Raw genomic sequence first — 26,948 nt, forward strand, 5'->3', positions numbered from 1 at the left:
TTATTATTCCAAGGTCTAGTGAATAAAAGGATCTTTTGTTCGTGGGAAAACCCCTTTAAGGCTGATCCTTACCAGTCTTTCCCACCAATAATCTCTGCAAGGCTTTGTTCACATCATGTTTGAACCTTCAGTTGGATATATATATTATTTCACAATGCATACATTTTATGGAATTCTCCTGCCTTTGTCACTGTATGGACATAGACTGGCAAGTGTTGCCCATAAGCTTCCTTGGTTGAAACAAAACATCAGCATTTTTTATTATTGTTTTTATGCTCTCTTCTTGTGACTGCAGACTGTCAAATTGTGATAGTGTGCAATATACATACTGCCAGCACGATTCCTCTGTATGCCACGTGAGAGTAGGAAGACACATGGCCGTGTGTATTCTCCACACTTGTGGTCACGTGATGACTGCACTCCTGCGCTTTTCTCAGTTCTCTTCTATTGAGTGAAGCCACGTGAGAAAAGTCAGCATGTGACTTCAAGTATGTTAATCACTGACACGCATTTACGTGGCTGCACACCAGCACAGGAAAGACAGGAATCGTGACAGTATGCTCATTACACACCTTCACGATTCAGCACTCTGCAGGCACATGAAGTGACTGCAGACTTTTCCTCTGTGACCATAGGAATGAATGGTATTATTGCTTTTTAGGACATTGTAGTAATGCAAGAAAAAAAATGTAATTTTTCCTGCTTGGTTGAGTACTTTAAGCTACCTGCTGCTTCTATATTGTAGCATAGGCTACTAGCAAATACAGTAGAGATTCTTGTTTTGGCCTACCTGTTCTAGTTGATGTGCTATTTTTTTTGCTGTTTGATATCTTTATTCTTACTTCCCCGTTACCACTCATGCAGACTGCATTTCCCATAATGCCTCTGCATCGTCAACATCTCATTACATTGGTTTTGCGTCGGTTTCCTCCTACACTCCAAAGACCTACTGATAGGGTATTTATATTTTGGGCCTCAACGGGGACAGTGATGATAATGTATGGATAGCACTGCTGAATATGATGGCATTATGTAAATAAACAAAATGGAAAAAAAATTGTACTTGCATCTAATAGCAGCCAGAGATAAATCATTGACATAGACATGATGCCCCTCATCTGCAGAGTGGAGACTCAATGTATCTTATGTGATGCTTCAGCTTTTCTATCCTGCCTCCTGCTGGTGATCAGTTTCTCACTGTCAGCTCTTAGCAGTGTGAAACTGCATCTCGTAAGCTACACTGCAAAGTCTGCACACAGGACCTGTAGATTTAGACTGGCAGCCAATGTAACATTTCACCTACTATCAAGCAGAAATGAAGAAGCAGATTTATGAAACTGTCTAAGAGAAAAATGGTCTAAAGGAAATTTGCATGAAAATCTGTAGTTTTTCTACAACATGAAGACAGTGCTACTTTGAAAATCTGCTGCTAGTTTGGATGTGTGTATATACATATGTATATGTATTAGCAGAAAATGCTGTTTCATTTTAAAATTGTGATTGAGAAAATGTCAGGTGAAGATTGGAACTTTAGCAAAAACTTTCCAAAGGCGCCTTAATCATCTACCATGTCTTCCTGATTTGGCCTCATGGGATTTATTCTTTTTCTGAAACTCCAAAAGTCATTGGAATGATGAAAATTTACGACAAACAAGATGCTAATTAAGTGAAGTAGTAGTATGTAGAACAGGATATCATTTTTTTTTTCCAATAGATTAAAATTACTTTTTTATTGATGCATTTCAATAGCCCCTGATATTTGTGTGTGCACATTTATGTGAATTTTTTTTTTCTGCTATGTGCATCCAATCATGACACAGTTTTAATTTTTCTGTGGGCGATAACCCATTGGTAAAGACTATAAAAATTAGTGTATTGGATGCATAGCACAAAATAGTGGAACAGTTACATACAGTACGGTTTACAAAATACTGTATTTAGGTACATCCATAGTGCATGGACCAACAGTATTTTTGTGGTTTATTTTTCCAATGACTGTAGATTTATCCTGCAGATGTTTCCGAATTCATTCTAAAAAATATTTAAATTTAGGAATTTTTTTTGTAAAAATCTATTCTAAATTGCTGCTCTCCTCTGTGAGCCATTATGGTGAAGGGGTGGGTTATTGCAGGGTCTGGAAATATCACAATAAAATTTTCTTTTCCTAGACTCTGCAGTTTCATTGATGTTCCTGACTGGCTGGTAAAAGCTCTCTTCTGCAGGACCTGAGTTGGGCAGTAGATTGCACATAATGGCACACTGCCATGGCCAGCAGCAGGCATCACAGTCACTTGGCACAACTAATGTGACAAGGAGCTGTAACAGTTATGTTCTAGACCCTAAAGTGGCACAAATTGCACCCATGGCTCTGAATATAGAAGTAAATAATGAAATTCATAAAAATCCTAATGACCCTTTCTCGTCAATAAGTACGGTACTTTTATTATGTACTAGGTGAAGAGCCCGGCGCTGCCTAGGCATAGTAACTAACTACAGTTAGTTATAACAAATTATAATTAATTAATATATATATATATATATATATATATATATATATATATATATATATATATATATATATATATATATATATATATATATATATATCTGAGTGTATAGCCACATTCACTATAATATGCCACACAATCCCGTCAGCCAGAGCCACCGGACTACCAATATCCCACATCATCCCGTCAAAGCTACCGGACTACTACCCCTAATATCCCACATCATCCCGTCAAAGCCACCGGACTACTACCCCTAATATCAGCCAGTGCCACCGGACTACTCCCTCTAATATCCCACGTCATCCCATCAGCCATAGCTACCGGACAACTTCAACTAACATCCCATATCAACCTGTCACAGCCGCCGTACTACTACCCCTAATATCCCACATCATCCCATCAGCCAGAGCCACCGGACTTCGACCCCTAATATCCACCATCATCCCGTCAGCCAGAGTCACTGGACTACTACCCCTAATATCCCACATCATCCCATCAGACAGAGCCATCGGACTACTGCCCCTAATATCCCACATCATCCCGTCAGCCAGAGCCACCGGACTACTCCCCCTAATATCCCACATCATCCCATCAGCCATAGCTACCGGACAACTTCCACTAATATCCCATATCAACCCGTCACAGCTGCCGGACTACTACCCCTAATATCCCACATCATCCCATCAGCCAGAGCCACCGGACTACTACCCCTAATATCCCACATCATCCCGTCAGCCAGAGCCACCGGACTACCCCTAATATCCCACCTCATCCCGTCAGCCTGGCGTCAGAACCAGAGCGCTGAGTGGATTTGCCTTGACTTAATTACCAATGATCCCTTTAATAGAAGCCTGGGGTGAGAATCAGAGCACTGAGGGATTTACCCTAACTTCCATACCAGAGATCCCTTTAAGAGAGGCCTGGGGTCAGTACCAAAGCGCGGAGTGGATTTGCCCTCACTTCCATACCAGGGATCCCTTTAAGAGGGGCCTGGGGTCAGAATCAGAGCTCTGAGTGGAATTGCCCTAACTTCCATACCAATGATCCTTTTAAGAGGCCCTGGGGTCAGAACCACAGAGCTGAGTGGAACAGTCCTAAGTTCCATACCGGGGATCCCTTTAAGAGAGGCCTGGGGTCAAAACCAAAGCGCTGGATGGATTTTCCCTGACTTTCATACCAATGATCCCTTTAATAGAGGCCTGGGGTCAGTACCAGAGCATTTGAAGGCAATTGCCCTGACTTCCAAACCATGGATCCCTTTAAGAGGGGCCTGGGGTCAGAACCAGAACACTGAGTGGAATTGCCCTAACTTCCATACCGGGGATCCCTTTAAGAAAGGCCTGGCGTCAGTACCAAAATGCAGAGTGGATTTGCCCTAACTTCCATACCAATGATCCCTGGGGTCTGAACCACAGCTGAGTGGATTTGCCTTGACTTCCATACCAATGATCCCTTTAATAGAGGCCTGGGGTCAGAATCAGAGCGCTGAGGGATTTGCCCTAACTTCCATACAGGAGATCCCTTTAAGAGGGAAGATGTGCGCAGATTGTTTGTTTGGGCGGAGCTAGAGCGGAGCTGCAGAGCATGTGATTGGGCAGCCTGCGGGGGTGTGGCCTAGCACGGGTGGGCGGAGCTTGCCAGAGTTGGCGTGGCTGGAGCGGAGCTGCATCATGAGATTGTGTGGCCTGCGGGGGGCATGGCCTAGGGCTGCAGTAGAAAGCCGGGGACTAAATTTAGGCCAGGAAGCTGCAGGGGAGAGGGGGGATAGCGCAGTTGACAACGGGGAGCACCGACTGAGCCGGGACATGGCTGGGAGGTTGCCGGCACTATTCGGCCCCTGTCCTGAAGACTGTCATCCTCACAGCCCCGCTCTCCATGCACTGTCCTGCTGTATCCGTCCTCAGCCCTGCTCTCCAACCGCGTCCCACTCTGCTGCTTCGTGATTGGTTGGTGTCCCACTCTGCTGCTTCGTGATTGGTTGGTGATACACACACATTCAGATTTATATATAGAGATTGTGCAGAAAACTGATTCACGATAGTATATTATAAGCTCATGTAATAATGTTTCAATCGTTCATAGGTTTCACAACCCCAGATCTTTGATCTTCATGTTTTGCCTGTCACGTCCACATTTTCAGAAATATTTGCATACGTGAACGGTTCCTTAATGGGATTGTCCAGAATTTGAAGTCTCCTTTTTCTCCTGCCAAAAACAGTTCTGCTCCTGTTAAAGGGTTGTGTATGTTATTGCAGCTCTGTTCTATTCATATTAAAGGACATTGTTGTGTCAAATATTATATTAATGAAAGAAAAGTCTCTGCTCTAGAATTAATAATTTTATTGAATTTGCAGGCTGGGGAGATATGCCCCCTGTCCATTCAAAGACTGAAGCCTCTTGGGGGGAACCTCCATCTCCGTCTGCTGCAGTTGACAATGGGACTTCAGCGTGGGGCAAGCCTTCTAATAGTGGTTCAGGTTGGGCCGATGGCTCTTCGGAGTCTCCTGGATCTTATGGAAGGATGAGTGCTCAAACTGCTGCCCCTGTGCTCTGCAAACCAGGTGTGCAGTCAGAGTTTTTATTTTTTTTATTTATTTACTTTTTACTTATCCCATAAATGTAAGATTGACATAATTTATCCATTGGATAGATAATCTACCAGTATCTCATATCAGTTAACGTCCAACAGCCCCACCAGTCACCCGTTACCAGCTTCGGTAGCGGACGAATGTAAACAATGGACGGAGTAGCACACCACAGCGCCTTGACTGTTTAGTGGACACTAATGGGTACTGCAGATCATTTCCAACTAAACAGCATGGTGAAGCTATGGGTGCCCCACTACATACGCGGTTTACTTCCATTCGCTACTGGTGCTAATTGGTGGGGTGCTTTGTTTCCTATATACTATATGATAGTAGTGAGCACCCCATTTAAATTGACAAAAGGGTATCACCATGCCCCTTGTCAAAGACGTGTATCCCTACACAGTGTGACATAGTCAGCACTGGTTGGCCAGTATGACTGTGTAGAGACACACCCACACTGACTACCTCCCATTTGTCAATTTAGGAATAATAAAGAACTGTTACAATAAGAGATCTATGGAAATATGTTCTAGAATTTCAGTATTTAGTAAAAATTACATGTCAGGAGAGCCGAGTTCTTTCTTTTTTAAGACAAATTTTTGGTTATTTTTTTCTCATTTATAAGCCAATGTGAACTAGGTGGAGTTCATTACTAGTAAGTAAAGTGAGCTCAGGCCTCACATAGGATTATTCTAATGCATTAGCTAGATACATCCAGTTGTGCATTTTTAGCCATTTTTCTTTAACAATATTCTCAATATATGCTGTAAAAGTCATGGATATTGATGAGATACCAGAACATAACATTCTATGTATTTGATTTTTTTTTTTCTCCCAATTCTAGCCCCAAAATCTATGCAAGAAAGCTGGGGAAGTGGAGGAGAGGAAGTTGGCCTCAGTCAGTGGGAGGATGAGGAAAACGATATGTGGAATAATGCTGCTTCTCAAGACAGTAACTCCTCCTGCAATTCTTGGGGTAATGGCCCCAAGAAAGGACTTCCCAAGGTATGTACAAGTAGGAATATATTTTACTAGACAGATCCTCACTTGTTGAATGATTTTTTTTTTTTTAACCTTAATGCATTTTTTCCCACTTTTATTAAAACAGGGCATGAAGACCCCAAATAAATCTGATGAGGCCTGGATTATGACCCGATTGACTAAACAGCTCACTGACATGGGCTTTCCAGTAAGTTTTATCTGAAATGGAAAAATTTACAGTTATTGGATGCTTAAAGAGGGTTTCCGCTTTATTCTTAAATTTAACAATGGGGAGCCACCTGAGGGAAAGAAGAAGACACCAGATTCTTCCCCTCTCGCTGTAGCAACAGTCTCTGTCAGAGTGGAAACTGACATTCAGACCACCAGTCACCTGGCCCTGTAGCCTGATGTGATTTGAGCAGCAAGATCACTGGTTGGTGGTCAAGATGTTGTTGCTTCTGGCCTTGAGGAGATGGTCACAGTGGTAGCACTGGAGGTGGATTCTGGAGGTAAGTATGCCTTAGTTTTTTGTCTTTCACCAGGGTGATTCTCTACTGTTAAGTTAAAATGGGAACTGAACTTTCATTAAACTTTTACATAAATCAGTAGTTAGACGAATACAAGAAACTTTGTAATACATCTTGTCAGAGAAATCTGCTTTTACCTCCACTTATGAGCCATTTCTTCCCGTCACTTGCCTCTTGAAATCATCATCTACTCTGGAAAATAAAGCTCCACTTTATCTTGCTCAAGGCAAGACTGTCACTAAGTACAATAAGGTGTTAGGTTACCTCACCTTACCATACTTTATCGAGATGGGTGTGGGAAGAAGTGAGAATACAAACATGGACACAGAAGGATTGTCCTGAGCTTTCATACAAGTCATTTACCTCACTTGAGCTGGATTCACATCTACACAGCTCAGTACTGCCGTATAATGTTTTTCATGCTGTAGCTGCTCTGTGTGCCAAATAAGGAATGAAGAACAGGAATCCATTTCTGTATTCTGAAAGATACACAGTTACTACTCTCCACCAGCTCAGAATGGATTACAAATGAGAGAAAGTCATATGATAACCAGAAATCGTGTTATTATGTATAGACAGGACAGCTTCTTGTGAAGTTGCTTCAAAGTACAGTTACCCTTTAAAGCAGGGTTCCCGAACTCCAGTCCTCAAGGCCCACCAACAGGTCATGTTTTCAGGATTTCCGTAGTATTGCTCTGGTGATAATTGCATCACCTGTACAATACAAGGGAAATCCTGAAAACATGATCTGTTGGTGGGCCTTGAGGACTGGAGTTCGGGAACCCTGCTTTAAAGAACATATAGAGTCATTGCCAGAGACAATTGAATTAGTAAGATTGAAAATTGTTGAGCACTCTGCTGTTTATTGGCTGCTGAAGTTTAGTCTCTCCTCCACAGAAAGAGCCTGCGGAAGAGGCCTTGAAGAGTAACAACATGAACCTGGACCAGGCCATGAGTGAGTATTCATGAATGGACAGCAAAGTAGCTTGGTTCACTGACAAGTATGATCACTTTGATTAGGAATGACTAGTCATATAGTTTAATGCAAAAGGAATTGGAATTAATCCCCATGTATATTTTACACTGGTGGCAGTAAACATTTGAGGGGGTCTTCATTGTGTTGTGACTGTTGCACTTTGTATCACTTACTTTGCAGGTGCTCTCCTGGAAAAGAAGGTGGAAATGGACAAACGTGGATTGGGAATGGCTGACTATAATGCTATGGTCGCCAAGCCCCTGAGCTGCCGCCCACCACCGATCTCCAAAGAGTCTTCCATGGACCGCCCCACTTTCCTAGACAAGGTAGTTGAAGAAAGAAGATTTTTTTTCTGTAATGGAATCCAAACCTAAGTTTTTATTTCTTTTGTCAAGTTATGGGAAGGTTTAAAGTAGTGACTTTATGTCCAGGTTTCCACAAAACCATGCCCTCCTTATGCTGTGGAAGGGGTTGGCCCACCAGAAGAACTTAACACCTATGCACATGATAGGTAATAAATTACTGATCAGTGGGGTCACTAATTTGAATGATGTGATGGTCCCACATGTTCACAACTGTTCTAGTCATTGTCTAAGGGGCTGAAAGAGTGACAGAGTAACTCAAGTACCTCTCCATTTTAACCACGCGTACTCTGTGCCCGAGATTGTGGGGTTGCCCAGAGGTTGGACTTCCAGCAACAAGCAGTTTATTGCTTAGCCTGTCTATAGGTGGTAAGTCATGGTGGGCCAATCTTTATAACAAACCAAGAGTCATGTTAGCTAGTCAGATCTTCTATTTTCTAACCTGCTGTAATAACAATTTGCTTTCTTATTGTTTACTTTAAATAGTTTTGCGGATAGAAAATCCAGTTTTATATATTCATGTTATTTGTGTCCTGGCACCAAATTGTCTCTCTTCTTCTTCTCCTTAACCTGAGACATAAAGTATCAGGTAACGAGCGGCGCTGCTTCTGCAGCACATACATCTCATTCCATGCCAACTTGGAACTAGAATCCCACAGAAACTAAATTATCCAAAAGTTACTTTGCTTAATGGTTTTTTAAAAAAGTTTTATTTATTTGCATTTTTTTAGCTTAAAATTGTAGCTGTTTGTCAGTCTGTTCTATAAGTGTTATTTATGGGGAAAGGTGGTGCCAAAATATGTAGAGTTAATTATGAGAATGCTTCTAGGGTTTGTCTGCTGTATATTGCTTCATTACTTAACCTTCTTTGCTCCGTGGTGCAAGTTGCTGCATTTTTTTTAGGAATGGCTGCTCGGGATAGCATTGCCTGGAGCCATTTGTGTGGTTGGCTGTGTCACAGATACAAGTTGGCGTCACATTCTGATAAGACTTGATGTCTGCTGTCCTGCAGAATCTAGGTTGTGGGGGTGAAGCCCAGTGAACAGCTGAGCTGGAGAAAAACAGACTTCTGGCCATGTGCTTGCCTTCTAAATGTCAGCAAAGCGATTAGGTCATGAAAAATCCCTGGTGACAGCTTCGCCTTCCCAAGCTGTGTTAATGGCTCCCGTCTTAGGTTCAGAAAGCAGGGACAAATCGGAAGACTACAGTGAAATAGTATGGCTGTTGTCAATCATCAATCATGCATAGTCTGAAAGGATTAAAAACACACATGTGACATGCACAATGTGAACAAGTCTGTTGGATCATGTTCACACCACCCTGACTGAAACACAAACAAAAAGCACAGAATGACAAATGTGCAAAAATACCTTGCAATAAGACATATAGCAATAATCAGCAAGTGCTGATAAAAGGTAATTACAAACACAGGGTATTTAGTCGATACGTTTTTTTGCAAAAAAAATGTATGCCAAGCTGCTTCACCAACGTCAAGGTAACCCGTATTGAAGCAGTCCCTATCTAATGTATTTAAAACCTGAACATATGAACAGTGTCTAAATGAGCAGGATTAAGACAGGCGCTTTCTGGTATGGGCACGTAGTGTAAGCCAGCTCTTTATGTGCATGTTACACAAGAGAGGGGTGGGGTCTCTCAAATCATGCATAGGCACGGAAAAAACTGGATTAAAAACACACATGTGACATGCACAATGTGAACAAGTCTGTTGGACCATGTTCACACCACCCTGACTGAAACACAAACAAAAAACACAGAATGACAAATGTGCAAAAATACCTTGCAATAAGACATATAGCAATAATCAGCAAGTGCTGATAAAAGGAAAGGAACAATCCACATTACTATGTTCTAAACTTAAATTAAAGATACGCAGAATAGGCTGCCATTTTTGTTATTTAACCCCCTAAGGACATAGCCAATTTTCATTTTAGGGTTTTCAATTTTTCCAAATAACCATAACTTTGATATATTCCCCTATTGTTTGTTTTATTTTCTACAGTGTTAATTGTTTAGTAACCATTACCCAAGTGAGCCACTAAAATAAGCTCTTTTAGTGGTGTGTATGTGTATATAGAGCCCGGCGCTGCCCATAGTAACTAACTACTGCATAAAAGAGAAAAAAGCGGATGGCACCGCTGTTACAGTGAGAAGATCAACTTGTGCGCTGTTCTTGGTTATAGGCTTGCTTGCAGCCTTAGGTGCACATCCTGAAAGATCACAGTCCCGTTGAAGCTCTGGTGCAGAGTGAAACGGCCGTTGTCAGCTTTCTGCTCACTCCTGCTATCACTCCCCCGGCCAATATGTGCTGTATGTGCCAATAAAATAGCAGCGTTTCCTCACCAGCCTGAAGCGTGCGGTCCATTTTTCTCCACATGGATTTGGATAGTAACTAACTACGGTTAGTTAAAACAAATTATAATGATTATATCTATATATATAAAGCTGAGTGTATAGCCCCGCCCACTCCGCATAGCCACATTCACTATAATATCCCACATCATCCCGTCAGCCAGAGCCACCGGACTACTACCACTAAAATCCCACATCATCCCGTCAGCCAGATCCACTGGACTACTACCCCTAATATCCCACATCATCCCATCAGCCAGAGATACCGGACTACTACCCCTAATATCCCACATCGTCTCATCAGCCAGAGCCACCGGACTACTACCCCTAATATCCCACATCATCCCGTCAGCCAGAGATACCAGACTACTACCCATAATATCCCACATTGTCTCATCAGCCAGAGCCACCGGACTACTACCACTAATATCCCACATCATCCCGTCAGCCAGAGCCACGGTACAACTACCATTAATATCCCACATCATCCTGTCAGCCAGAGCCACCGGACTACTAGCCCTAATATCCCACATCATCCCGTCAGCCAGATCCACTGGACTACTACTCCTAATATCCCACATCATCCCGTCAGCCAGAGCTACCGGACTACTAGCCCTAATATCCCACATCATCCCGTCAGCCAGATCCACTGGACTACTACTCCTAATATCCCACATCATCCCGTCAGCCAGAGATACCGGACTACTACCACTAATATCCCACATCATCCTGTCAGCCAGAGCCACCGGACTACTACCACTAATATCCCACATCATCCCGTCGGCCAGATCCACTGGACTACTACTCCTAATATCCCACATCATCCCGTCAGCCAGAGCTACCGGACTACTAGCCCTAATATCCCACATCATCCCGTCAGCCAGATCCACTGGACTACTACTCCTAATATCCCACATCATCCCGTCAGCCAGAGATACCGGACTACTACCACTAATATCCCACATCATCCCGTCAGCCAGAGCCACGGTACAACTACTATTAATATCCCACATCATCCTGTCAGCCAGAGCCACCGGACTACTAGCCCTAATATCCCACATCATCCCGTCAGCCAGATCCACTGGACTACTACCCCTAATATCCCACATCGTCTCATCAGCCAGAGCCACCGGACTACTACCCCTAATATCCCACATCATCCCGTCAGCCAGAGATACCAGACTACTACCCATAATATCCCACATTGTCTCATCAGCCAGAGCCACCGGACTACTACCACTAATATCCCACATCATCCCATCAGCCAGAGCCACGGTACAACTACCATTAATATCCCACATCATCCTGTCAGCCAGAGCCACCGGACTACTAGCCCTAATATCCCACATCATCCCGTCAGCCAGATCCACTGGACTACTACTCCTAATATCCCACATCATCCCATCAGCCAGATCCACTGGACTACTACCCCTAATATCCCACATCGTCTCATCAGCCAGAGCCACCGGACTACTACCCCTAATATCCCACATCATCCCGTCAGCCAGAGATACCGGACTACTATCCATAATATCCCACATCGTCTCATCAGCCAGAGCCACCGGACTACTACCCCTAATATCCCACATCATCCTGTCAGCCAGAGATACCGGACTACTACCCCTAATATCCCACATCATCCCGTCAGCCAGATCCACTGGACTACTACTCCTAATATCCCACATCATCCCATCAGCCAGATCCACTGGACTACTACCCCTAATATCCCACATCGTCTCATCAGCCAGAGCCACCGGACTACTACCCATAATATCCCACATCATCCCGTCAGCCAGAGATACCGGACTACTATCCATAATATCCCACATCGTCTCATCAGCCAGAGCCACCGGACTACTACCCCTAATATCCCACATCATCCTGTCAGCCAGAGATACCGGACTACTACCCCTAATATCCCACATCATCCCGTCAGCCAGATCCACTGGACTACTACTCCTAATATCCCACATCATCCCATCAGCCAGATCCACTGGACTACTACCCCTAATATCCCACATCGTCTCATCAGCCAGAGCCACCGGACTACTACCCATAATATCCCACATCATCCCGTCAGCCAGAGATACCGGACTACTACCCATAATATCCCACATCGTCTCATCAGCCAGAGCCACCGGACTACTACCCCTAATATCCCACATCATCCCGTCAGCCAGAGCCACCGGACTACTACCCCTAATATCCCACATCATCCCATCAGCAAGAGCCACCGGACTACTACCACTAATATCCCATATCATCCGTCAGCCAGAGCTACCGGACTACTAGCCCTAATATCCCACATCATCCCGTCAGCCAGATCCACAGGACTACTACTCCTAATATCCCACATCATCCCATCAGCCAGAGTTACCGGAATACTACCCATAATATCCCACATTGTCTAATCAGCCAGGGCCACCGGACTACTACCCCTAATATCCCACATCATCCCATCACAGCCGCCGGACTACTACCCCTAATATCCCACATCATCCCGTCAGCCAGATCCACTGGACTACTACTCCTAATATCCCACATCATCCCATCAGCCACAGCCACCGGACAACTACAACTAATATACCACATCATCCCGTCAGCCTGGAATCAGAACCAGAGTTCTGAGTGGAACGGTCCTAACTTCCATACTGGGGATCCCCTTAAGAGAGGCCTGGCTTCAGAACCATGGTGCTGAGTGGATTTGCTCTGACTTCCATACCAATGATTCCTTTAATAGAAGCCTGGGGTGAGAATCAGAGCGCTGAGGGATTTACCCTAACTTCCATACCGGAGATCCCTTTAAGAGAGGCCTGGGGTCAGTACTGAAGCACAGAGTGTATTTTCCCTCACTTCCGTACCGAGGATCCCTTTAAGAGGGGACTTGGGTCAGAACCAGAGCACTGAGTGGATTTGCCCTAACTTCCATACCAGTGATCCCTTTAAGAGAGCCTGGGATCAGAACCAGCGCAAAAAGTGTGTATCAAGTGGGCACCATCATATAATAACAAAAAAAAACCATTAATAACTCAGGGATCACTTAAATGCATATTTGGATAAATAGAGAATAAAGCAGAGAAAGACCATACATATAGTGAGGATCACCATAGAAAAATAAATATATCACAAAATATAATGCAAATAAATATTTTATTGTTCACAAAACAGAAATGGGATACACTACACAAAAGTAAAAACACTTAAAAAGGGACAGACACAGCCCCTGTAGATCAATGCAAGTTGATCCATACAAATACACCCACTGACTGCTAATACTCGATTAAAGAAACAATAAACACAGTAAATATAGAGATGCTGCTAATATAGCCCTTACTGAAACAGGCAGATATAAACCATTTCCACAGGGGGGTTTTGATTCCCCAACATTCCTGTTCTGTCCTATATTCCTATACACCACAAGGGTGAGTGATATAATGGAGCTGGAGTCCAGGATTCAGAGTATACTGAACAGGGAAATAGCCTGAAATCAATGAGGTGGAAAAAAACATACATCACCACAGACCAGTCCTGTCAGAAAAAAGGAATCAGTCGCCCCCCCGTCATCTAAGTGCAGCAGCACAGCCAGAGTGGTGACTGATGACCTACGCGTTTCGACACTCGTGTCTTTTTCAAGTCATCATATATTATTTATTTTTCTCTGGTGATCCTCACTATATGTATGGTCTTTCTCTGCTTTATTCTCTATTTATCCAAATATGCATTTAAGTGATCCCTGAGTTATTAATGTTTTGTTTTTTTTGTTATTATATGATGGTGCCCATGGGATCAGAACCAGAGAGCTGAGTGTATTTGCCCTGACTTGCATACCAATGATCCCTTTAATAGAACCCTAGGATCAGAATCAGAGCGCTGAGGGATTTGCCCTAACTTCCATACAGGAGATCCCTTTAAGAGAGCCTGGGGTCAGTACCAGAGCATTTGAAGGCAATTGCCCTGACTTCCATACCGGGGATCCCTTTAAGAGAGGCCTGGGGTCAGAATTAAAGCGCTGGATGGATTTGCCCTGACTTCAATACCGGAGATCCCTTTAAGAAAGGCCTGGGGTCAGTACCAAAGCGCAGAGTGGATTTGCCCCAAATTCCATACCAATGATCCCTTTAAGAGACCCTGGGGTCAGAACCACAGAGCTGAATGGAACGGTCCTAACTTCCATACCGAGGATCCCTTTAAGAGAGGCCTGGGGTCAAAACCAAAGCCCTGGATGGATTTGCTCTGACTTCCATACCAATGATCCCTTTAAGAGGGAAGATGTGCCTATAGGATAGAGGATGTGTGATGGGGATATGGACAGGGAGAGGGTGATTCATTTCTGTCATGTGCTCTCTGCTCCTTTCAGGGGGGCAGACAATGGTTGGGAGCTTATGTTTCCAGGGATGTTATATTTCTCCCACCATGTCAGTGTCTGCTGAGGTGTTGCCAAGTGGAAAAACTGTTGGTCATAGCAACCAATCACAGCTCAGCTTCTTTTGAACAGCTCTGGTGAAATGAAAGATGCTTCGTGATTGGTTGGTGACACACACACACACATATATTTTTTATTATTATTAATAATAATAATATTATAAAAAAAACCTGACCAGCACCTCCTAAGTGTGAATAGGTGCAAGCTGTAGTGACTGCAAATTATGTATAAAAAAAAAAACATCCCTATCCTACTGTACATGCCACTTTCGGGCTAAAAAACCTCCATCCAATAATGGACAAGCCTACAATTTGAATGGGCAAGTAGAATTGGTTGAGAACACCTGCAGGTCAATTGGAGGAGTGCAAGCTATACAAAAAAACCTGACCAGCACCTACTGAGGGTGAGTGCACACGCTGCGGATTCACCTGCAGGTTTTTCCGCGCGGATTTGCAGGTAAAACCACAGGTAAAGTGACCTTTGGTTTTCCTGCAGATTTGCCAGCGGTTTTGCCCTGCGGATTGACACCTGGACAATGGAACAGGTGTCAAACCGCTGCAGAATCCGCAGAAAGAACTGACATGCTGCGGATTTAAAACTGCAGCAAATCCGCGGTGAAAAATCCGCAGCATGTGCACTGCAGATTTGAAATCCCATTGGCTAACATTGTACTGTAACAATGTCTGCGGAACTGCTGTGGATCCGCAGGGCCAAATCCGCAGCGTGTGCACATACCTAAGTGTGAATAGGTGCAAGCTGTAGGGGACCGCTAATTATGTATAAAAAAGCACAGCAGCACCCTGTGAATGCTAATACATATAGTGTCAATGGAAATAACAACTTCCAACTGCAGTGGCCCTCAGCAAGATGTATTTACAGAAAACGCCAAGGTTCTTAGCGCATAAATTGGCTAATTCATGTGTGCCCGTCAACCATGGCAAGGTGACACTTCTCTGACAGGTCCTATTATAACCCCTCCCTATCCTACTGTACATTCCACTTTCAGGCTATATAATACTGTTTGTGCTGCCATTGCCATTTTCTGAGACCCATAACTTTTGTATTTTTCCCATTAATGGAGTGTTGTGAGGGCCTGTAATTCTCATTATGACCAGGAACTTCAATCCCAACCAAATGCATCTAGACAAGGAGGGAGATGTATCTGACATTTTGCTACGTCCTCTCTGAACTTTTACATTCACATTTTGTTTTTCGTGTCTTGAGAAATCTGGGGCACAGACCCCCATGCACCCAGCATAGACCTGGTGCAATGTGCAGCCACTTGAGAAGAGAATTAAGGCCTCCAGCAGTCTTGGACTGAACTTTTATATGCCGGCCACTATGGCTCTGTAAATGCTACATTGACTTTCTTTTTTATTCTGGATGATCGGTCTTTGGTGACTAGTAATAAATATTGTAAAGCTTAGTCTGATAACATTGCTTTCCTTCCTTTGTCATTGACTGTCTTGTTGCTTATTCAACTCATTTAATTTTGCCTCCTTTCTCTGGTGCTGATGGACCACCTCCAGCTCACCATCTCTCTTTCCAATCAGGATGGCGGCCTAATGGAAGAGCCCACTACTTCACCATTTTTGCCTTCACCAAGCCTGAAGCTCCCTCATCCAAATAGTGCACTCCCTAACCAGGCCATTGGTGGCATGACACCAGGTCTAAACATGCAGAACTTGAATTCCTCTAGACAGGTAACATGAATCTGTGGGCCTTCCTGTATTGAATTACTTTGTTTTATCGTTTTACACATTGCAAGTAGATTTGAGCAAAAATATTTGTAAAATCATGGTCCAGCAGTCACATTGGTAATCCATGGCCAACAGACCAGAGCCCTGCGAACATCCTATTACCTGTGACATCCCCGGTTTCTCACCTGCTAAGTAGTCCACCACAACCTTTTACCATTTAAATGAATAGTTGTGTACATTTAGATTATTTGTATATACAATGTTGATTTCTAATGACCTTTCTAAACTTCATATAGATACAGAGTGGCAATCTGGGCATGTTTGGCAATAGTGGAGCAGCACAAGCCAGGTCCATGCAACAGCCACAGCAGCCACCAGTGCAACCTCTCAACTCATCCCAGCCTAGTCTTCGTGCTCAAGTGCCTCAGTTTTTATCCCCTCAGGTTTGTTTATCTTGATTTTTCATATTTATTGGCATCTGTTCATCTGTAGCGGACAACCTATGTATTGTGTTATGAATAGTTAGAGGTAGGGGTTGCTAGAGAGTCCAGCAGTTTCTAGGAGCATCCATTTCCCGATAATCGTGCACTGTATACAGGCTGCAGATCACCCACCACACAAAAGATCATCTTTCTCGGCAGCACTTCGGTCTGTGTGTACAGGGGCTTGTGCTGCCGAGAACTCTTCAAAAATGTCAACTGTAAAGGGACCTTAAGACTCTGCTCACCGATCATTTTTCTTGTCTCTTTCTGGGATATTTCTTGACCTATACCATCAAGGGAAGATTGCACATTGATGGCGCTGTATACATGTATAGGTGCATACTTTGCTGACTCCTATTGTTATGTGCAGTATAGAATTCTTCTGTGTGAGAAAATATAGCACATGGGAAAAGGAGGATGAAACTGGTGAATAGAGTTTATGCATGTACCGTCATTCTCACGTCAGTTGGTGGGTCTTCTCATGATTCTGTCGGTTGTTAGTCAGTGACCATGTCCACACTTTGTCTGTGAGACTGCCATGTTGGTGAAGATAAAGAAGGATGTGCCGGCTAAATGTGAACAGAAGGTTAGTGCCATGAGTTAATTAAAGCCCTTAAGGGTACAAATCACATGCCAAAAGGACGCTCTTTTGAGTTTAAATGCACAAATAACCTTATATAACAGTAAGTTGCTCCAGGAAAGTCTAGATGTACTTCTGGCCTTACATGCATTCAGATCTCAATGATTTTGCATACATGAAAAAACTTACTATTTTTGCTCGATGTTCTGGGTCAGATTTTCAGTATTTGGTCAGTCTCTGTTTTTACCATCAATGTTTCATGAATTTTTCTTGGGTGCAAAAAGCAAAACACATGGATGTCTGTGAAAAACAAACAGCACCAGGGCACAGAAACGATGCTGCCAGTCTACTGTCTGAGTTTTTCATGGACCCATGGTCTTGAATAGGTAAACTTGATTTTCTTTCCATTGTGTGTGTGTGCTTGTGGACCTCGTGTACTGAAATAAAACAGACATGCTAACTAACACCCACATAAACAATGTGAGGGAAAATAAACAAATCAAACATGAAAAATGGACTACTAAATTGAGCCTTTCAGGTGTCTGAAGAGTCTTGCAGGATCGTGTAATGGGATGCTCCAAATAATCATGTCTATACTCCAGTGCTAGAAATTACAGGTGGAAGAAAGACGATTCCGGCAGCTCAACAGGAAAGGGGTCTTCACAGTTAGAGCAGTCAGACTGTGGAATGTCCGACCACAAGAGGTAGTAATGGCTGACACTATAACAGCTTTTAAAAAGGGCTGGATGATTTCCTTGATACACTTACAGTTGATGGTTAAAGATAATTTAGTGACAAAATGCACAATTAGTAGAGAAAGGCTGAACTTTATGGACCGAAGTCTTTTTTCAACCTATGTAACTGTTTTCTGGTCGCAGTGCATTTGTGTTGATCGAATATCTTCTAGAAACCTTTGGGTATTACTGGAAGTGACTTAATACGTACTAATTCTCCTTAACAGTTGGTGCCGAGGATTTCTGTCCTTTTGAGCCTATGTAACACACAGCAGTCATTTACAGTACATTAATAAAGAACCAGTAAATAAAATGTTAGCTCTTCTTATTCCGCAGGTTCAAGCACAGCTTTTGCAGTTTGCAGCAAAAAACATTGGTCTCAACCCTGCACTATTAACCTCGCCAATTAATCCTCAGCATATGACCATGTTGAACCAGCTCTACCAGCTGCAGCTGGTGAGTACTTAGCTTCTAATCGTTTCTATCCTTCAGTGCGATTTGCCTGCTTAGTATCCAGATTCCCTGTGCCTTCATATTTACGCAAAGAAACTTCTCTGGAAGCATTTCGGACCTTAAGAGGTTGCCATAGGCAGCATTGGCACTCTTATGCCCGCACTAGTTTTTCTACACAGGGGGTACTGAGGATATTGGACTCTAATACGTTGCATGTTGTAAAATTGTAATTTATTTCTGTTAGTTCTTGAATGATTTCTGAAGCGAGTAATGAGCAGCGTCGTTTCGAAGCCCTGTGTTTTCGCCACTCTCTGACCCATTTCTCATGCACCTGCAGGCGTATCAGCGTTTACAACTCCAGCAGCAGATGTTACAGGCTCAGCGTAATGTTTCCGGACCCATGAGACAACAGGAGCAGCAAGTAGGTCAACCTTGCTTATCTCTGTCCAGCCCTGGCTGCAAACTTCAGTGTTAGTTTGGATTGCCTGCAGCCCCAAATGTCTGGCTTGGCTCAGTCTTTGCCTAGGGTACCCGTCATTTAGATCGAATAAAATGTTCTTGTACACTCAGTTTCATAAACTTGCCAAGTGGAAAGCAGAATTTAGAATAAGAGATACATTTACCACCAGCTTCACTTTGAAATCCTATTTTGTTAGCGTGAAGCTGGCCACTTTGCTGCCGGCAGAACGAGCATTATACTGACAGCTATACCCTCCAACTCCTTTGATATAAATGTATACTCTGATCAGCAATGCTCCGATTGGGAATAAGTTACTGCCGGACCCCCTCTATTTCTGTGTAATTGGGAAAACTGAACAGGAGGTCTCCCCCATAGACATAAGATAGCCAAATGTAATAACTGCTGACCATCTGTAACAGGCAACATAGCTTATCGCACCCGATTCTTTCCCTTAGTTAACATTTTCTTTCAACTTTTTTCCTCATTAAGTGAATAGGGCTGAGCTGCAGTTCTCAGCACATCGATGGCCAGCAGCGCTAGTGTACAGAGATTACTTTTTCAAGGGTCACAGCGCTGCTGCCCATTTATTTTCAGTATCCGTGTTGGGTCATGGCTCAGATAAAAAAAATGATGACATATCTCCGTAGTATGCAATGAGAAAATGCACATGAAATACATGGATGCATAGCGTCCACATGAGCACCAGCAACTGCATGTCAGAAGCTCTCTACTTTTGAATCAGGGGGGATAATGCAAGTGCTGAGACTCCCTCTCTGATTTGATATATCCTAATAATACATAGGGACTGCGGTTATTCTCATGGGAAAACTCGTAACGTGCTTGTTTTCTACATAGAGGTCTACTCATCAGTCTACAGTGGTGGCCAAACTGGCTACAGATTCCAGCGAATAACCAATCAAAATAACATTTCCATGTAAAAGCCTACTTTAGCAGTAAACATCGAATATTCTTTTATCGGTACAGCCTTGTATATGTGTCATCTTGTCGTCCGTGTGCCAGTATCTTACACATCTCCTTTGCACTTGTGTTTCAGGTTGCACGTACAATCAATAACATGCAGCAGCAGATACAGCAACATCAGCGCCAGCTAGCCCAGGCCTTGCTTATGAAGCAGCAGCAGCAGCCTCCCCATCCTCATCCCTCATTACATCCTCCTGCAGGCAAGTCCGGACTGGACAGCTTCTCGTCCCACCCGGCAGGTTCAAGCCTGGCGGACCTCCACACCAAAGAACAGCAGCCTTCTTCTAATTCCTTCTCTCCGTACCCTATTGGTATGTGTAAGTGCAGGAATGATGTGCAACTAAAGATCTATGCTTTACAATCTACTAACAGGTGTATATGTTATAGCTTTTGTTACCCTTTGTAGTGTTGCTAGAAGGTCTGCCAGAATGCCAGTCCAAGGGCTAGAAAAGTGGGTCTCTTTTTTTCTTTTTTTTAAGATACATGGCTGTAATGTGTCTTCAGGAAAGGCCATGCCTGCAAAGCTTGTTTCATGGCCTGCTATGTGTTAGGGCATCTTTATGATGCTCAAGTGTAAAGTGACTGTACGTTTCGCATGTATATTAGTCGTCCCTGGTGCCCTCCTGTTTGCCTCCTCTGCTCAGATCAGTGTTTCTCTTGCTTTTAAGATGGCTGCTGCAGTAGAATGGGGAGCACATTGTTGATTCTGAACCATACCATCCCTTATTTTCCTGTGATCTAGGAGAGGAAAGGGAGACCGAGGTATGGAATCATCGATCTGAGCAGAGGAAGCGGGCAGAGGCAAACAGAGGGCACCTGGGAAGGAGGGAATATACATAAGAAATGTACAGTCACACTTAAGTCACGGGGTGGAGGGGAACTTTAAAATGACTTTTTATGCCTTCTGTCATACTTTTTTTTCTTTGTTAACATTGAGAAAAAATGACACTAATGATGTCGTTTGTAGCTGTTTTAATATTTTGCAATTGACATCCATCTAACATTTGATTGCACAGATTGTATTTTTTACTGCAAAAATACCCAAGAACACCGCAGACAAGCCCTTGGGTAATACCTCGCTAAAGGTGCTATTGTGATCGTTATCTGCACTGCACTCCTTGCAAAGATCCAGCTTTGTGGATTATATACTTGTTTGATCAGTCTTTTTTTCCTCTTTTTTTGTCTATTATATTTTGAATCTATTTGGATCTAAAGAAAATCTGCCGCTGATTCATTTCATTGTACTTATCTTTATAGTGATTGTTGCTATATATTCTATACAGATCCCCAAATCCCATAACTAATGACACGTATATAAAGGCACTTTAATGCTGAGTAAATCCTTACCCTTCTTTTAGAAATCCATTTTTCTATTTTAGAGAAATCCATAGGTGAAATTGTAAGCAAATGAGTTATAATTGCAGTAAGTGGGCAGTGCACTTACAGCACTCCTGCCTCTCTCATACAGCTGGCGGGGAATAGGAAGCAGAAAGCTGTAAGTACAAGAGAGCTGTAAGAGCAATGGGAGCGTAATGATCGCAGTCACACAGGACCGGGCCGTGAAGCTGGGGGACACTAATGTCACCTGGAGGTGCATCCTCGGACGCACATTCAGGTGAAATGTATTGTGACACACAGACTATCTCTCTGCTCTGTAATTCACGCCGCTGGCCAATCAGAGACCATCATCTAACGAAGGCTTGCCAGTGATGCACAGCACCTGGCAATGACGTCATGTGCTGCCCGTGACCGCAAACTAAAGTCAACTGCCGACGTCTGTGCCGGATACAGATGAGGATGTCACGCGGTGTGGGAACGAAGGGAAGTGAGAGTGATTTTTTTTTTTTTTTTTTTATTTAAAATGTGCTGGAGAAGAAGGGAAGGGGCCAAGGATGGGGAGCATTATACCAGGATAGGGGCATTATACCAACATGGGGGACATTATACCAGGAAGGGGTCCAGGATGGGGGAAAATATCATAGCATGGAGCCCTAGATGGAATGTATTATTACTAGGAGTGGCAAGGATGGGGACACTATTACTGGAAGTGGCCTAGAATGGGGGAAGATTGTTACGAGAAGGAGCCAGGACAGGGGACATTACTACATAGGGGCAAACATGTATGTGTTTATAAGATGTAGAACGTTGCAAGGTTCTATACATTTGACCAACGTGCAGATGGGGGCCCAGGTCCAAATTTTCCACACCAGCCCTTAGGACTCTAGTTACACCCACTGGCTGTAAGTGCAGTAGGAGAGAGGCAGGAGAGTTGTAAGTGCTCAATCCACTACACTTGTAACTTATTAGTATACAATTTCTATTATGGATTTCTATAAAACAGCAAAATAGATTTCTACAAGAAAGGTAAGGATTTACTCACCATTAAGGCCGGGGTTACATTGCGTTCAGGCAGTCCGTTAAATGGACTGCGTTACACCGCAGCATAACGTGGTGTAACGCAGTCCGTTAATGCTGCCATTGACCCCCATTGTCTGGCGCATTGCGACGCATGCTGTAAAGTGGCATGCGTTCGCTATGTGCCGTCATTCAGTGACGGAGCCTCGGTCGTGGGCTGAGCGTCTGAGGCTCCGTCACCGCTAGCACAGATTAATCATCTGCGCTAGCGCATATAGCATAACGCGATCGTGTTATGCTATTCTGTTAACCAGCCCATCCACGCTATGCGTTGAACGCGCTGGTTAAACACAATGTGAACCTAGCCTTAAGTGAACTTGCCAGCAGGACTGTGCGCAGTAACCTACAAAGAGTATCATGTCAGCCATTATACTGATCAAAATAATACCTGGGTGATGAAATCTGTCTTGTGTTTTGAGTTAATGAGATTCTCGTGCTCTGGAGCGTGCTGTGGGGGGTCTTCATGTGGTTCTCTTATTAGGTATTCATCTGCAAGGCTTCTGACAGGTTACTGATCCATCACTGACCTCCCCCCTATTTTACACACACACACACATATATATATATATATATATATATATATATATATATATAATCTCTTGCAGAAAAAATCCCGTTCTGCAGTGTTGCAGCATGATCGCACGTGTAATGTGTATGTAAATCATTTTTGATGTTATCCTTAAATTCCTAAAAGAAGTATTAGCTAACGGTGATCTGATAGCTGCTACTTTGCAGGCGCCGGTGGCGCCATGTTGCTGGAGAAAAAAAAATGTCATACTTCAAGATGGCGGTGCCTGCGCAGTAGTAGCTATTGGATCGCTGCTACTGCGCAGGTGCGGCTTGCGCCATTTTCAAACTTTTTTTTTTTTTTAGGAATTTAAGGATAATATCAAAGAAATGAGTTACACATTACACATGCGATCATATATATATACTAGATGGAGGCCCGATGCTATCGCATCGGGAGGGCGTTAATGTCACGATGGGGGCAGGCTTTGCAGCGTTGAGAATCTCTCCCCTCCATGTGCTCACCCCCCTATCCACTCACTTTCCCCATGTGCTGATTTCTCCCGTCTCTCGTGCTCTCTTCTTTGACCTGTCTACCACATGTGCTATCCCCCTTGTCTAATGTCTCTCCTTCCTGTGCCGTGTTCTCCCCTCATGTGCTGTCCCGTTTGAGCGGTCTCCCCCCTGTTCTCTGTCTCTCACCCCTGTCTGACCATGTACAGAACATACCACAGCTCCTGGGCAGGGGAGGAAGCAAAAGACAATACTGACATTACAGGAGGAGATCGCAGAGGATACATTTTGTGAGGTAAAATATTGTTTAAAAACAGTCAGTGAAATATTTTACCTCACAAACTGAATCCTCTGCTATAATGTCAGTATTGTCTTTTGCTTCCTCCCCTGCCCAGGAGATGTGGTATGCTCCGTACACTGTCAGACACAGACCATTTTTAAAATGAACTTTCGTTCGTGGGAAAACCCCTATAATGTGACCTGCTTCCTCTGCGTGTAGACACGTCGCGCATCTGCCACCAGGATCAACCGAATGATTGACTGCGCCTGCACGGAATTTGCGTTGGCACAGTGCGACGGTGTTCCGCTGGTGGTACCGCGCAAAAGGCTGTGTGTGTGTGTGGTGCGACGGTGTTCCGCTGGTGGTACCGCGCAAGAGGCTGCTTGAGTGTGTGGTGCAACGGTGTTCCACTGGTGGTACTGCGCAATAGGTTTGTACCAGCAGCATTTTCCATATTGGGACACCCATCACTGCAATCTCCACAATCACTAAGCATCTTTCATTTCACCAGAGCTGTTTAAAAGATGAAAGCTGAGCTGTGATTGGTTGCTATGAGCAACAGTTTTCCTTATAGACAGTTGTGGTAACTGAAGCCTATTATTCTTATCATTTCTATGGTGTTATCGTCCTTCTGTAAAGCTGGAAATAACACAATTTATTACCGTGCCGACTCAGACCGCCCTCTGACACAGACTACAGGAGTAGCCCAGTATCACACAGGATTGGATTAGATACACTGCTCAGCAGACTGTATCACACAGAAAAGGATTCGATACACAGCTCAGCAGACTTTCACACAGGATAGGATTAGATACATGGCTCAGCAGACAGTAACACACAGGATAGGATTAGATACACGGCTCAGCAGACAGTAACACACAGGATAGGATTAGAGACACGGCTCAGCAGACTGTATCACACAGGAAAAGATTAGATACGTGGCTCAGCAGACTCTATCACACAGGATAGGATTACATACACAGCTCAGCAGACAGTAAGACACAGGATAGGATTAGATACACGGCTCAGCGAACAGTATCACACAGGAAAGGATTAGATACATGGCTCAGCAGACTGTATCACACAGGAAAGGATTAGATACATGGTTCAGAAGACCTTATCACACAGGATAGGATTAGATACACGGCTCAGCAGACTGTATCACACAGGAAAGGATTAGATACATGGCTCAGCAGACTGTATCACACAGGAAAGGATTAGATACATGGTTCAGAAGACCTTATCACACAGGATAGGATTAGATACACGGCTCAGCAGACTGTATCACACAGGAAAGGATTAGATACATGGCTCAGCAGACTGTATCACACAGGAAAGGATTAGATACATGGCTCAGCAGACTGTATCACACAGGAAAGGATTAGATACATGGTTCAGAAGACCTTATCACACAGGATAGGATTAGATACACGGCTCAGCAGACTGTATCACACAGGAGAGGATTAGATACACAGCTTAGCAGGCCGCATCACAAAGGAAAGGATTAGATACATGGCTCAGCACTGTATCACACAGGATAGGATTAGAGACACGGCTCAGCAGACTGTATCACACAGGATAAGATTAGATACACGGCTCAGCACACAGTATCACACAGGATAGGATTAGATACATGGCTCAGCAGACAGTATCACACAGCATAGGATTAGGTACACAGCTTAGGAGACAGTAACCCACAGGATAGGGTTAGATACACAGCTCAGCAAACAGTATCACACAGGATAGGATTAGATACACAGGTCAGCAACAGGATGTGCCAAAGGAGAGGACATTTTCATTCCAAGAATTCCAACTCATTCCATATGATTTGCCTTTTGATTTCCAGTTTCCACTTCGACTGGCATTTGCAATGTCCATTAACAAGGCACAGGGACAGTCCTTGAAAGTAGTAGGGATCGATTTGCAATCTCCATGCTTTTCTCAAGGTCAACTTTACGGGGCCTGTTCAACAGTTGGAACTGCCAAAAATCTGTTCATCTTTGCACCGAAAGGAAAAACCAAAAATGTTGTTTATCAAAAGGCTCTTGAATGAGTTGAAAATAAAATACTATCATTACTTGGGTAATCGTTTAGTTAATTTGTGTTGAAAATCTGTAGTGTTGAATATATGATGTGAAATGTTTTTATCTGCAATATAATCATTATAGTTTGTTATAACTAACCCTAGTTAGTTACTATGCCTGGGCAATGCCGGGCTCTTCAGCTAGTATATAATATTATTCAAACGCGTAGAATAAACCACCATCCATTTGACAATCTGAGATATATGTTTCATCATTGATCAGCAAGCGCGGAAACCATCCACAAACCTCTCCTTTCTTTCCTGGACATTAGTTTGATTTTCGTATAAAATCTTGATGACAGGCACTTCGTAAAACCACTAAGCTGTTAACCTGCAGTCACCGTCAGTGTGATTTTAGAAGCTTATCACATGCTATTTATACATGAATAAAGCAGTGTACATTAGGCTTCCATGCTCCCTCCATTGGCAACCACAGGCAGTCTGTATGGAATCCTTAAATAAGTTTGGCAATGTAGAGTTCTGTATCATAAAAAAAACCCACAAAGCATCAACCAATATAATGTCCTCTCACAATATAATCAGATTTTGTAGTATTCACTTAATGTACAAATATTCTTTCCTTGTAGTTCCTGGATTAAATCCCAACATGAATGTAAGCAGTATGGACATGACTAGTGGTCTATCAGTGAAGGATACATCCCAATCTCAGTCTCGTCTGCCACAATGGACTCACCCCAACTCTATGGATAGCCTGGCAAACTCTTCTTCACCTCTTGAACCTAGCCCTGGCAAGCCAAGTAAGACTGAATATCAGACTTTTTATTTTGCTAATTGTTGTAACCTGCAACAGTTCTCAGAAATCACAAACCATTCTTCATCATGAGGTCATTACTGAAGTAGAGTAACGTGACTCTCGCTGACTTGATACTTATGATATCTGTTTTCTTATAAGGCAGATTGCACCAATTTTCTGGAGTATTCACTTAGTATTTGTGTCTTGCTTCGTGGTCATGGGGCAGGCACATAAGTAGACTTTACTAAAGCTGGCCATACACATGAGCGAGC

General features: G+C 43.4%; 1 protein-coding gene across 2 annotated transcripts in view; it reads left to right on the forward strand.

Annotated features, from left to right (window-relative positions):
* TNRC6C (trinucleotide repeat containing adaptor 6C) overlaps positions 1-26,948 on the forward strand; it is a 175,056-nt gene that overhangs the window by 124,383 nt on the left and 23,725 nt on the right. Inside the window, exons 6-16 of one of the 2 annotated variants that reach the window (XM_073555424.1) lie at positions 4,862-5,068; positions 5,940-6,100; positions 6,204-6,284; positions 7,501-7,558; positions 7,760-7,905; positions 16,264-16,437; positions 16,731-16,877; positions 18,567-18,686; positions 19,021-19,104; positions 20,198-20,435; positions 26,510-26,680. In XM_073555424.1, the coding sequence (XP_073411525.1) occupies positions 4,862-5,068; positions 5,940-6,100; positions 6,204-6,284; positions 7,501-7,558; positions 7,760-7,905; positions 16,264-16,437; positions 16,731-16,877; positions 18,567-18,686; positions 19,021-19,104; positions 20,198-20,435; positions 26,510-26,680 (1,587 nt within the window). The remainder of the gene's footprint in view (positions 1-4,861; positions 5,069-5,939; positions 6,101-6,203; positions 6,285-7,500; positions 7,559-7,759; positions 7,906-16,263; positions 16,438-16,730; positions 16,878-18,566; positions 18,687-19,020; positions 19,105-20,197; positions 20,436-26,509; positions 26,681-26,948) is intronic. The other variant, XM_073555425.1, reaches the window with a different exon arrangement.

This window comes from Dendrobates tinctorius, unplaced genomic scaffold (genome assembly GCF_039654945.1).
Source record: "Dendrobates tinctorius isolate UK_male_01 unplaced genomic scaffold, ASM3965494v1 ptg000223l, whole genome shotgun sequence".
Taxonomy (NCBI): domain Eukaryota; kingdom Metazoa; phylum Chordata; class Amphibia; order Anura; family Dendrobatidae; genus Dendrobates; species Dendrobates tinctorius.